Source organism: Mesoplodon mirus (assembly GCF_964341445.2).
Source record: "Mesoplodon mirus genome assembly, chromosome: 3".
NCBI classification, from domain to species: domain Eukaryota; kingdom Metazoa; phylum Chordata; class Mammalia; order Artiodactyla; family Ziphiidae; genus Mesoplodon; species Mesoplodon mirus.
Genome location: NC_138978.1, coordinates 128,522,006 through 128,535,588, shown reverse-complemented (window position 1 = coordinate 128,535,588; position 13,583 = coordinate 128,522,006). Strand labels below are relative to the sequence as shown.

Genomic DNA, 13,583 nt, shown 5'->3' with positions numbered 1-13,583 from the left:
CTATGTTAAATACTTTTCTCTATATCTCATTAAAACCCAATTTTTATTCTGTTTCCTTCACAGAACATCCAGAAGATCCTTGGCCTTGCCCCTTCACGAGCCGCCACCAAGCAGGCAGGTGGATTTCTTGGCCCTCCACCTCCTTCTGGGAAGTTCTCTTGAATTTAAGAAGAACCCTATAATTCCTGTCATTCTTTTTAGACACTCAAATCAGACCGGCAACTATTTTGTAGCAAGAGCCATAGGCAGCCTTAGCACTTGGGCCACTTTCTAATTTTGAGTTATTTCTAGGTTTTTTTGGATATGATTCGAATGAGAATGGTACTCAACAAACATGATAGTGCTTTTGGTCACAGATTAATTTAAACAAGTGTTTTGATTAGATAAGCACAGGTGATGTTTATGTAATGAGAAATGAATTCTTACTTTGCTTACACAAATATTTCTGTGGGATCAGCTTTCAAGTATGTGCTGTGTGCCATGTACCATGGAAGTTGTCTCTCTATGAGCACTTAGAGATCTGGAAGAAAAATTTAGTTTATGTAACTCTTATTTGGAACCATTTGTTGTGTGTTTTTTTCAACCCAAATATATGACCTGAGATCAATAAAAGAGGCCAAAATTTTAGCTGTTTCATCTACAAGGAGAGACGTGTTTTGTCTTACCTTATTTCTAGATACATATTTTTAGTAATCTGAACATAAGGGTAAACATTGGCGAGTAAGGGGCAGTGCTGTTTTTGTTTTTGTTTTTTCTCGCCTGTCCCCCCTACCCTGGGGCAATGTTTAAATGTAATATTTTATCATACTTGCTTCATATGCTCAAAATACAGATTTGCCCTGTTATAGGAATTCTAAAGCATGAGAGGAAAGGAAGGTAATAACTCACGAGAGTATAAAAATGAGGGTCCTCAGCAGTTTCCTTCATACCGTAGTACAGTCTGTTGGATTCTTGGGAAGGCACTCAGTCCTCCCCTGGAGGCAAGGTTATGGTTATTTGTGATTAATCTTGCAGAGCTTCCTTGTAGTCACAGTGGCCTTCGGTTCCTGCCCTGCTCCTTTGTAAAGGATGAGAGTATGTTTATACCATGATCTCCCCACCCCAATCCATGGAATTAGAAATCTTATGTGGAGTGATAACTCTAGTACTAAATGTTTACTTTTATCAGCAGTGTCCTTAGATGCATGTATTCTACCAGTGAGAAAGGTACGTTATTGCAAAGTAACAACTGTTAAACCAACAGCAAACTTTTCAATGGCATAAAGTCCAGAAGACAGTGGGATAATATTTTGAAAGCTGGGGAAAATAATTATCAACCTAGAATTTTATGTACAGCTAAACCAGAAGTTTGGGACCAAAACTGGGGAAAATATTTTCAGAGCTACAAAATCCAAGATAGTTGAATTATTAAAGGATATATTTCAGGGACGGGAAAGAATACCAGGGGGAAGGTGTGGGATCTAAGAAACGATGGTCAACACAGAAATTGATAAAAATATATGGATAAATTTAAATATTTTATGGATTATCTAGTTTAAGGATTATCTCAAGACAACCCCACGAAGTAATTACTGTTCTTGCCCTCATTTAACAGATGAAGAAACTGAGGCAAGAGAGGTTAAGTAACTTGCTCAGCATCCCTTAGCTAGTGAGTGGCAGAGCTAGGATTCGAACCCAAGCCGTTTAGAGCCATGTAGTCCAGGCTCTCAAATGCTGTGTTGTATTATAACATCCCAATATAGCCTGTGGTGAGTCTCTTCCCACCTCTTTCCCTTATCTCCTCAGCTACAGTATATGAGCTCTAAAGTTGAGGCTTTGTCTCTTTTTGTTGTTGTTCTTGTTTCCTCACAGCCATCACATGGGTGGGAGGGAGCACAGCAGGAGCTCATTGAAAGCAGATGAAGTGGAACAGAAATCTCTATTGCAAGGTTACCTTTATCAGAAAAGATGCCTGATAATGGATAGTGATAACTTCTAATGGTCTTTTCTCCATGTCATTAACTGTTCCAGGCAAAATAAAAATTAAAAGGGTGATAAAGAAGGAAATGATGATCATGATAACAATGATGAGAAAATGATGGAATATCTAAAATAAAGCATAAAAAGAGAAGAAACCACACTCAAAACTCTGCTGTTACCTTGTAAAGTGAAAATATATAGTTCATCCTCCCCTCAGCCCTCTTAGGTTTTGAAGCTGGTGCTTTCTAATCAGATTTCTAATGGATGTTGAGGTTTTCATAATGTATATTTCAGTGGAAGAGGTTAAATAAGAGGGAGAAGTAAAAGAGGAGAAGGAAGGAGGAGAGAGAACATCTCTTCGCCCTATTCCTAAAAGGACACAATAGCAAGGATGTATGCAGAGGAAACAGAGCTATCTCATCACAAGAATGTAAATTCAAGGAGATACTAAGGGCTACTATAGCCTCACAGTTAGCTTTTTTATTTACTTGCCCTGAAAAATATTCAAGACTAGTCATTTGGATGACTCTAAATCCAGACCATCACTGAATTAATGGAGATGACATTTCAAGCCAGAGAAGCCTCTGAACAGCTCTCAAAACACGTGATTTGGCTACTTTGCTTATGTAAAGGATAGGTTGTCCCCTTCCTAGTTAAAAAAAATCAAGCATTATTAATATTTACATTAGGTTACTCAGGTTGTGCTCATAATATACTTAGTAGTAAACTTTTTGAAAATGTAGGTAAACCTAAATTTATTAACAGATAAAACTTCAAAATCTAAGCCAGTTTGAAACCTGGAAAGCAAACGAGTGTACTCATATGCCTTTGACCAGATTGTGGTTCCTCTTCTCTCATTTGTAAATTATTCTCTTCAGTTTGTTTAGGGATTTAAAATGACATCAGTGGGTTGATGAGCATCCAGAATTTTCCCTTACATCCAAATCAAAATCATTTAGTCACAGGCTAGTGTGTAGTAGGGCTTCTTCAACATAACTTAAACTTATATTGTGTATTTCAGTCCTGCCCTTCAATACAAGTAAAAGCACCATATACTTTCTCCTTTTTTGGATTAATTCTGCTTAAGTTATAGTCTTTTATTTTCTTTGAATTTACTTCTTGCTTTGAGTTTTAAAGCATTTTAGAATGGAAAAAAAACTCAAAAATGAAAGTTAAAAAAATGTATAAAGAACACCCAGATACTGATTATTCATCTTCAGCAATTAATTCATGGCCAATCTTATGTCTACCCCTTCTTGCTTCTATTCCTCTTATATTATTCTAAAGCAAATCCTAGGCATTGTATCTTTTACTCATAAACGTTTCAGGACTTTAAAGAATATATCTCTATATATATCTCAATACCATTTTCACACTTAAAAAAATTGACAATTCCTTGATAGGATAATTGTCTATAGATGTCAAAAGTTTTTACAGTTTTTTTTTTAATCAGTTGGTTGACAAGCGTTGTAAATCTCTTCTAATCTATTATCGTGGTTCTCAAACTAGAATACATCAGAATCACCTAGAAGCCTTGTTAAAACACAGACTGCTGGGCCCTACTGCAGAGTTTCTGATAAGTCTGCAGTGTAGCTTGAGAACTTGCACTTCTAACGAATTCCAGGGTGACGCTGATGTTGGCTGTTTGCAGTCCACTCACATTTTAGTTCCCCACCATCTCTCTTTCATTTCCCTCCTTGTAATTTATTTGTTGAAGAAACTGCATTGTTTCCCCTGTAGGGTTTCCCTCAGTTTGAAATTTGCTGATTGCTTGCCTGTTTTACACACTGTTTGTTGGTTGTCTCTTTTTGTAATGTTAGCTTTTGCTAATCACTAATTACTAATAATTAGGGATTTAAAAATTATGATACTCTACTATCTCATCATTTATTAGGTAAAAATACCTCTATAGGTAGAAGCATCCCTTCATCTACTGTTCAGTTACCCAGTGTTAAATTTTATAGGAAAGACAGACTAAATGCGTGATTATCTGGTTTTCAAAATAATGAGCTGTTCACTCTACTGCTCCAGGGGTGAACAATGTGTGTGATTAGCAGTTCATAGGTTTAAACGTACTTGATTCATTTCAGTTCACTGAAGTTATTTTTCTTGCGGATGCTCAAATTGTCCTATTTTTGGCCAGTGAGAGGCTCTTTAAGCTGGCTCCTGGGGCTGTTTGACATGACCCTAGTTTTCATTGGTGGCATCCTTGCTAAGTGATATGACAAGATGTTCCAGGGCCACCTCATATTTCCTGCCTGACCAGAAGGCAACACTTTCTTCAAGGAGGCCTGATTATTTTTACTGGGGAATGGTATTTGGAGACTACAGTCAGAGCATAAAGATGCTCGTTGAGACTGGGTTACTAGGTTTCTAGGCCCTTTTTGTAGACTAAGATAGGTAATATGTTTTGTTGTTGTTGTTTTAAGATAAAATGCATCATGAGTTTATACCAGTCTATGCCCCTCTTAAATTCTGAGCTACAGAGTTTTTCCTTAATTTCTTTAACCTGTGTCTCTTTTAATTCTCATGCTAAGAATTCCAGTTTTCATTGCCAGAAATGATGGACTATCATATACTTAGTCTTTAGCATAATCCCACAATATCCACCCAAAAGTCTCAGAATATCAATACCAACATTACTACCAACAATATAATTACTGAAAATAATTGAAGTTTTTTTGGGGGGAGGGTGGGGGGGTGTTCTTTAAAATACATCCCACTCCAGGTTTACAGTCAGATTACTGAAATTTCAGATTATCTGGAATAGTTTCTTTTTTGTTTCTCATTCATGTCCTCATCGCTGTCCCCTTAATTTCCCTGAAGTAGCCTCCCAGGTAGTCTCCTTTACTCTGGTCTGTCCTGGCTCATCATCCATCCTGTAAAGTCAATAATCTTTCTAAAATATAAATCTAATTGTGTTGCTCCTCCAAGGAAAGTTGTCCACCGGCTCCCAGTAACCTGTAAGTAAATGTAAACTATTTAGCATAGAAAATCATCCTAGTCTGGATCTTCAGCCTCTCCCACCCCTAGGATCTACCCTTCTCCCATCCCTGTCTCGCATACATCCTAGGCTCTAGTCAAGCAAATTTATTTTTTAAATTCTGCATTTTTCACATTTTTAGACTTTATTACGTTCGTTTTCTCTGCCTGAAATATTCTTCCTCTTATTTGCCTGATTTTCTCATGTTTCCTTCTCAGCTCACCTCAAGCATCTCCTCCTCCTAAAGGTTTTCTCTGACCTTTATGTGATCGTGTTAGGTTTCTTTTCCCTGTATTTGTTTGAGCTTTTCATATGAGTCATTTATTAAAAATGGGCAAATCTCTTAACTTTCTAAGCCTCAATGGCCTCATCTGGAAAATGGGATGAACACTCCAGTTAAAACTGTCATATCCAACATCACTCATCTGAGTCTTCAGCTAGATTCTCTTAGTTCCCTCTGAAAAGCCGGCTGCCTGATGCCCACAGCACACTGGACACTCTCAGCCGCACGTATGCACTTTAGCTCTTACCAGGGAATTGTATAACGTTACTTGTTTTACTTGTTAATTTTAATTATGTACACTAAGTATTGTGTAAATTAATGAAATATGAATGCAAAAAGAATTGTGTCCATGAAAACTAATTTGAATGGTTTGGAATGACTCAATAAAAGCAAATTGCTAAAAATAATTGCTTTGACTTACATATGGGTAAAATAACAGAGACTGCAAAAAGTAATAAAAGTTTAGAAAGATTCAGTACTCATATTCATTCTTAGTGTTTTAGTTCATACTTCACTTTAAAGAAGCCAAAACTGGAAATCAGAGCTGATACATTTTCATCTTAAAAACATTTAATTTTAGGAAAGCATTGCCACAAAACATGGAATTTTCATCATCACGAGTTCTGTTTAGGGACTTCCCTGGCGGTCCAGTGGTTAAGACTCCATGCTTGCACTGCAGGGCACGCGGGTTCAGTCCCTGGTTGTGGAACTGTGATCCTGCATGCTGTGCGGCATGGCCAAAAAATAAGATTAAATAAATAAATAAATAATTTTTTAAAACTCTGTTTAAATTCTTCCAGTCTTTGAAACCTTTGAGTTGCAAATGTTCGATTCTGTTGTTTTATTGCTGTAAACTATGCATGGAAAACAAAATAAAGATAAGGGTTCTTTGAAGTGAATGAGCCAGTCAGTCATGATGAATCAAACAAAAGAGAGGTGATACATTATGGGTTTGGTGTATACAAAAAAAGAAAAAAGGGACTTCGCTGGTGGCGCAGTGGTTAAGAATCCGCCTGCCAATGTAGGGGACACGGGTTTGAGCCCTGGTCTGGGAAGATCCCACGTGCTGCGGAGCAACTAAGCCTGTGCGCCACAACTACTGAGCCTGCGCTCTAGAGCCCACAAGCCACAACTACTGAAGCCCGCTTGCCTGGGGCCCATGCTCTGTAACAAGAGAAGCCACCGCAATGAGAAGCCCGCGCACTACAACGAAGAGTAGCCCCCGCTCGCTGCAACTAGAGAAAGCCCACGCACAGCAACGAAGACCCAAAGCAGCCAAAAATAGATAAATTTATTAAAGAAAAGACGAGACTCCAAGAAATAGGCTCATATTCAGGGAAAAAGCCTTGACCCTACATCAGAAGTGAGTAGGTATATATTTGTTATAAGTTAGAAGTGTCTGAAGTACATACGAATTTTTTTCATGATTCTGTAATTAACTTTTTAGGTTAACCTACAAATTACTGGTTCTAGTCACATCAGCTACATGGATTTTTCCCTCATAGTGTTTTGGATGGATTATATAAAGCAATTGACATTATGCCTGGCATATTGAAAGCATTTGATCTTCAAACACAGCAGTCCTATAAGGTAGATAGGATATCTTTTTATTGTCCTGAATTTCTATGTGACAGATCAGGTTCTGAAATGTTGTGATGTGTCCAAGATCACAGCAAGTGGCAGAACCAGGAAGAGCCTTAGGCCTCAGGGTCCATGCTCTTTCCACTAGAGCACCCAGTAGGCTGACTCCATTGGGTCTACAATATAAGACTGCTGAGCTGGAATCCTGTCTGGACTTGTTACCCTTTATGCAAAATGTCTTCATGTAAGGCAAGCTGGGGTTCCCAGGGAGTATCATTTAAGTGACTATCATTGTCTCTTTTCCCTCTCTTTTTAAAAAACTTCCCCACATTCCTGTTTCACCATCTGAATGGTACATATTAACGTGACTTTGTGAATCTTAAATTATTAAATTCGGAAATTGTCCACCTGTCACAGATGAATATGGAAGGGGATAAACATAAGTCTACTAAGAGATGATGTTTTTTAATTTCAAAATTGCTTTTTTTAATTTTTATTTTTCAAACTTATTTTACTGAAGTATAGTTGATTTACAATGTGTTAATTTCTGCTATACAGCAAAGTCAGTTATACAAATATATATATTTTTTCATATTCTTTTCCATTATGGCTTATCACAGAGATGACTTTTTTTTTAATCTTTGAGTCTTTAATTTCTTTATTTTATTTTTGGCTGTGTTGGGTCTTCGTTGCAATGCATGGTCTTCTCATTGCAGTGGCTTCTCTTGTTGTGGCTCACTGTCTCTAGAGCACAGGCTCAGTAGTTGTGGTGCACGGGCTTAGTTGCTCCGTGGCATGTGGGATCTTCCCGGACCAGGGCTCGAACCCGTGTCTCCTGCTCTGGCAGGTGGATCCTTAATCACTGAGCCACCAGGGAAGCCCGATTCTTTAATTATTTTTTTCAATTTTATTTTTGGCTGTGTTGGGTCTTAGTTGCGGCATGTGGGATCTTTCATTGCAGTGTGTGGGTTCTGTAGTTGTGACACATGGGCTTAGTTGCCCCATGGCGTGTCGGATATTAGTTCCCCAACCAGGGTTCAAACCCACGTCCCCTGCATTGGAAGGTGCATTGCTAACCACTGGACCACCAGGGAAGTTCCAGAGATGACATTTTGAGTGGCTGCTTTCTGAAGATGAGAGGCTAAACACATATTTTAAACCAGAAAATTATATTTGGATCCAAGGCCCATCTGGCTGCTTATGAATGTAATCAAAGGCCTTTTTTATGCAAGTGATTTTTAGGTTTGTAATTAATTACTGCAACCATTTGCTGAACAAAGTCATCGACCATAAATAGAGATCATATCAAGAAGGTTGAAAATGCCTAAAGCCTGCTTGAGCTGGTGACAGACTGTTCCATTCTAGAGAAAATTTCACATTTTTAAGCAAAATAAGACAATAACTTTAGAGCAGTGCTTTTGAATTTTTTTTGACCACAATCCATGGTGAGGAATACCATTATTGCAACCCAGACACTGAAGTTTCATGAAACAATGTTTACCTCCTATATGCACTTTGATAATTTCATACTTTCATATTTCAAAAAATTTGGTCACATTCTTTAAATGCAGTTCTGCTCTTTTTTGATAACACTGCTCCAAGAACACTCAGATATAAACAGTAAAGTCAGCTTGGACAGGAAAATGGAAATTCCACTGGCTTCCCTATTCCCATTTATATCCCTTGACTCGGGTGATATTTAAAATATAAAAATATCATTTAAAAAGTCAGCTTGCTAGGGCTTCCCTGGTGGCGCAGTGGTTGAGAGTCCGCCTGCCGATGCAGGGGACGCGGGTTCGTGCCCCGGTCCGGGAAGATCCCACATGCCACGGAGCGGCTGGGCCCGTGAGCCATGGCCGCTGAGCCTGTGCGTCCAGAGCCTGTGCTCCGCAACCTGAGAGACCACGACAGTGAGAGGCTCACATACCGCAAAAAAAAAAAAAAAAAAAAAAAGTCAGCTTGCTGAAGAGATCCCTCTGAAATTTTATTCTCCATATTCACACCAATTTTTCTAACTTTATAAAAGTACTGTATCTACAAAACATTTTGGTCTCAATCTACTAATTTTACCACCTGCTAATAGGTGGTACCAGGTAGTTTGAAGAAAAAAAAAAAAAAGCGATCTCTTTGGAACTTGAATTAGGAAATTTGGCTGAAGTCAAATTTGGGACAATAGAATAGAAAACACTGCTTAAATTAGATGTGGTGGGCTCATCTAAGACTTTGACTATACTATGTTAACCAGTAATTGGTTGTTTTTTGTTTGTTTGTTTTGGGTGTGTTGGGTCTTCGTTTCTGTGCGAGGGCTTTCTCTAGTTGCGGCGAGCAGGGGCCACTCTTCATCACGGTGCATGGGCCTCTCACTGTTGCGACCTCTCTTGTTGCAGAGCACAGGCTCCAGACGCGCAGGCTCAGTAGTTGTGGCTCACGGGCCTAGTTGCTCTGTGGCATGTGGGAAATTCCCAGACCAGGGCTCGAACCTGTGTCCCCTGCACTGGCAGGCAGACTGTCAACCACTGCGCCACCAGGGAAGCCCCAGTAATTGGGTTTTAAAAATAAAGAATAATCAAATTTCTAGAAAGGCTTTAGCCAAAGTGTGACTTCTTTCCATCAAATATGTTGGAATGACGCTTCCTGGATGACGAGAAAACACAAGAACCTGAAATTAATGTCAGGATATAATTACATACATTCATTCACACATCCACCAGGCACATACAGGGCACCACCTTTGTGCAAGACCCTGTGCTGGGGGCATAGTGGCCACAAAGGTAAGTTGAGTAGGATTCTATGTTCAAACAACTGACAACTTGTGGCTACTGTGTCAGTTACCTTATTTTTAAAAAGGATGATAATTCCTTCAGTGGCCTGCTACCCACAAAATTGTTATAAAGATGAAATGAGAAATAGATATATACTTTGTAAATTATAAGGGGACATTAGTAAAAACAGTTGAACAAGTATACTAAGCAATCATTTGACAATTTATTTTTCTTTCTTCCCCTTTAATCATCAATTTATAATAACTCTAGGCGACAGCTAGAAGATTTTCTTTCTGAAGTTCATTTGTCTAAAAGCTTTAACTGTATTTAGTAAACTATTGCTGATAAAAAGTGCTAGACTTGTAGATGAACAAATTTTATTTCCTTCTAGTCTTGGTTGTACCCTATGTCCACAGGATAATTTAAATAAAAATGTTATCTTCCAATAAAAAATAATGAACCAACTTCCTGCTTATCTCAGTAGGTAGGATTTATTGATGCACAATAAAGATTAAAAAACACCCAGAAGACTTCAAAATAACGTGAAGTACTATTAGGTCACTCTTAAAAAATTACATGGCTACAGATATAGAGGCCATAATCTCTATAACTCTGGTAAGACTCAATCCTTAAAAGTTCTAACAATGTGAATATCACTTCCCCAAGATGCTTCTTCTCAGTCACATCAGAGCAGCTCAACAACACCAGGAAGGTGCAGAGATTAATAATACATAGTCAATATCCTTTAGGAGAAAGTATGAACAGCAATAATGATTGTGGTATACAGTGCAATAGAGGTAGCTACACAGAGAGAAGGAGACCATTGATTCTGTTTGGGGAGGGTTTTGCTATGGGTTAGCAAAAATTAGTAAAACAAAACCCCTGCCTTCAAAGAGCTTAGAGTATAGATGGGGCAGCATTTGATTGACTCGGCCAAGTATGGCAAGTAGAAATGAACGTAATGTGTTCTAGGACATAGAGGAGGATATCTAACACAGGTCCAAGAAAGGGTTGTGAAAGAGGTGACAGGAGCCAAATTTTAAGGGAATTATTGGAGTTGGCTGAGAAAAAGTTGGAAGAAAAGCATTGGAGACAGAAAGAATAATGTACAAGAAAGTAAGGAAGCAAGAAAGAGTAGGTAGTTTAGGATGACTGGAGCTCTGGGGATACATGGGGAACCAGCAAGCCATGAGACCAATTCCTGACCAGCTAAGGGGTTTAGGTTGAAAGCTCTAAGCTATTGATTACAAGAAGAGAAATTGCATAATCAGATTTCCATTTTAAGCTCACTCTGGTGGCAGGGTGGATAGAGATTAAGAAAGGCAAGCCTTTGGACAGGTTAGGAAGCCATTCATTCATCACGTGTATATTAAGTGTCTACTGTGTGCCAGGACACTGTGGTCATCAAAAATATACATGGTTACACTTTCATGGAGTTCCACTCTGGTGGGGGAAGCAGATGTCAAACAAATGAACACATAATTACAAAATGTAGGTATTCTAAATCACTGTGGGAGAGTAGGACAATGTGACTGTGGTACATCTCTGCTGTTGCTGACTGCCCAACATTCCTTCCTTCTTTTTTTTATTTTGTAATTAATTTATTTATTTTGGGCTGCATTAGGTCTTTGTTGCTGCATGCAGGCTTTCTCTAGTTGTGGCGAGCAGGGCTACTCTTCATTTTGGTGTGTGGGCTTCTCATTGTGGTGGCTTCTCTTGTTGCGGAGCATGGGCTCTAGGCACGTGGGCTTCAGTAGTTGTGGCATGCGGCCTCAGTAGTTGTGGCACATGGGCTCTAGAGTTCAGCATTCCTTCCTTCTGACAGCAGTTTCCTTTAGGGAACCATACCTTCCCTACTCCATGTGATATGTCAGTCACATTGTCCCTTCTTCCTAAAAGGTGGGCAAATAACAAAGACTACTCAGTTAAAGTGCTCTATCCTCCTGGCCCTGGTGCTTAGGCTCCAGGCTGGGCATAGGGGCCAAACAAAAAACCAATCAGGAACTACTCTGATATTTGATATGTGGATGCTAGGAAAGAGAGGGTCTCTCATTCTTTTGGCTCAATGGCTTGAACCATTGACATCTTTCCTGATCAATGTAGAGAACCAGAGAATGTATCCAATAAACAGGTGGAAGTAGAGCAGAGAGAGAGAGAAAGAAAAAAAAAAGTTTTGGCAACATTATTTGAGCCCCTGGATCTAACTATGCCTAAAGCTGAAGCCACCTTTGAACGTTCCAGTTACACTGAAGGGAATACAGGAGAAGGAGGCACATGCTTTGGGGAAAACATAATGAGGCCAACTTTAGACAAAATGAATGGAAGAAGCTTGTGGGATAACTAGGTGGAAATGCCTAATAGGGTCTGGATATATGTTTCTGTTGTATAGAAGGGAAATCAAAGATGGAGTTACGTATTTGGGAGTTATCGAAATACAAGTGAAAGTTGAAGTCAGGTTTGGCTCTGAACTACAAGGAGAATCTATAGCTTGTGACGGAAGAAGAACAAATTCAGGGGAACATTGTCATTTATAGAAGAAACAGAAGCAGAGATGCCTACACAGTATAATAAGGAGAAAACCCAGGAGAAAGGGAGGCTATTTGAGCTGAAGATGAATAAGGTTTTAACAAATGGGCACTCTAGGTTCTTCTCTCTCTCACATGCCCTCCCCACACCCAATCTACCAGCATATTTTGTTGGCTCTGCTTTTCTCAGCACTTCTACCTAGACTACCACCTTGGTCTACCATTGCCTCTCACCCAGGTTATTGCATTAGCATCCTAACTGGTCCATTTGATTCCATTCTTCTGTTCTTAACACAGCAACAATGTGTGATTCCTTTACAAAGTCAGCCAGATTGTATAACTCCTCTGCTTAAATCCCTCCCTTGGCTCCCTGTATTAGTTTGCTAAGGCTGCCGTGAAAAGTACCACAAGCTTAATGGGGACATATGTATATGTATAACTGATTCACTTTGTTATAAAGCAGAAACTAACACACCATTGTAAAGCAATTATACTCCAATAAAGATGTTAAAAAAAATTAACAAATGCAAAAATAAAAACCAAAGTACCACAAGCTTAGTGGGTTAAACAGCAGAAATTTATTGTCTCACAGTTCTGGAGCCTGGAAGTCCAAGATCAAAGTGTTGGCAGGGCCATATTCCCCCTGAAGACACTAGGGAAGGCTGTATTTTAGGACTTTCTCCTAACTTCTGGTAGTTTCTCAGCTTGTGCATAACTCCAGTGTTTCACATGGCATTCTCCCTGTCTTGTCTTTGTGTCCAATTTCTCCTTTTTTTTAAAATTAATTTATTTATTTTTGGCTGAGTTGGGTCTTTGTTGCTGCACGCGAGATTTCTCTAGTTGCCGTGAGCGGGGGCTACACTTCGTTGCGGTGCGCGGGCTTCTCATTGCGGTGGCTTCTCTTGTTGCAGAGCACGGGCTCGTGGGCTTCAGTAGTTGTGGCAGGCGAGCTCTAGAGCGCAGGCTCAGTAGTTGTGGTGCACGGGCTTAGTTGCTCCGCGACATGTGGGATCTTCCTGGACCAGGGCTCGAACCCATGTCCCCTGCATTGGCAGGAGGATTCTTAACCACTGCACCACCAGGGAAGCCCTCTCCTTTTTTTTTTTAAGGACACAGTCGTATTGGATTAGGACCCCCCTTAATGACCTCATTTTAACTGGATTATCTCTGTAAAGACCATGTCTTCACATAAGGTCACATTCTGAGGTACTGGGGGTTAGGACTCCAACATATCTTTTTTCCAGGGGACACAAGTCAACCCATAACACTTCCCAACTCAGAGTAAAGTCCAAAGTCTTTGCAAAGCTTCTACAAGACTATAAGATGTGTCCATTACCCTCCTCTTCCCCACCCCACCCCTTCTTACTCTCTGACAGCATCCCCTACTATTCTCTCTCTGTCATTCACTCTGATGGTGACGCAGGGATTTCCAGGTTGTTCTCAGTACACTAAGCACACTCTACCTCAGGGCCTTTGCACTTACTTTTCCC

General features: G+C 39.5%; 1 protein-coding gene across 1 annotated transcript in view; it reads left to right on the top strand.

The window, feature by feature from the left end:
* TMCO1 (transmembrane and coiled-coil domains 1) overlaps positions 1–643 on the top strand; it is a 47,608-nt gene extending 46,965 nt beyond the window's left edge. The window contains exon 7 of the mRNA XM_082612452.1: positions 64–643. Coding sequence (XP_082468578.1) covers positions 64–162 — 99 coding nt within the window. The 3' untranslated portion in view covers positions 163–643. The remainder of the gene's footprint in view (positions 1–63) is intronic.
* Positions 644–13,583: the final 12,940 nt, after the last annotated feature.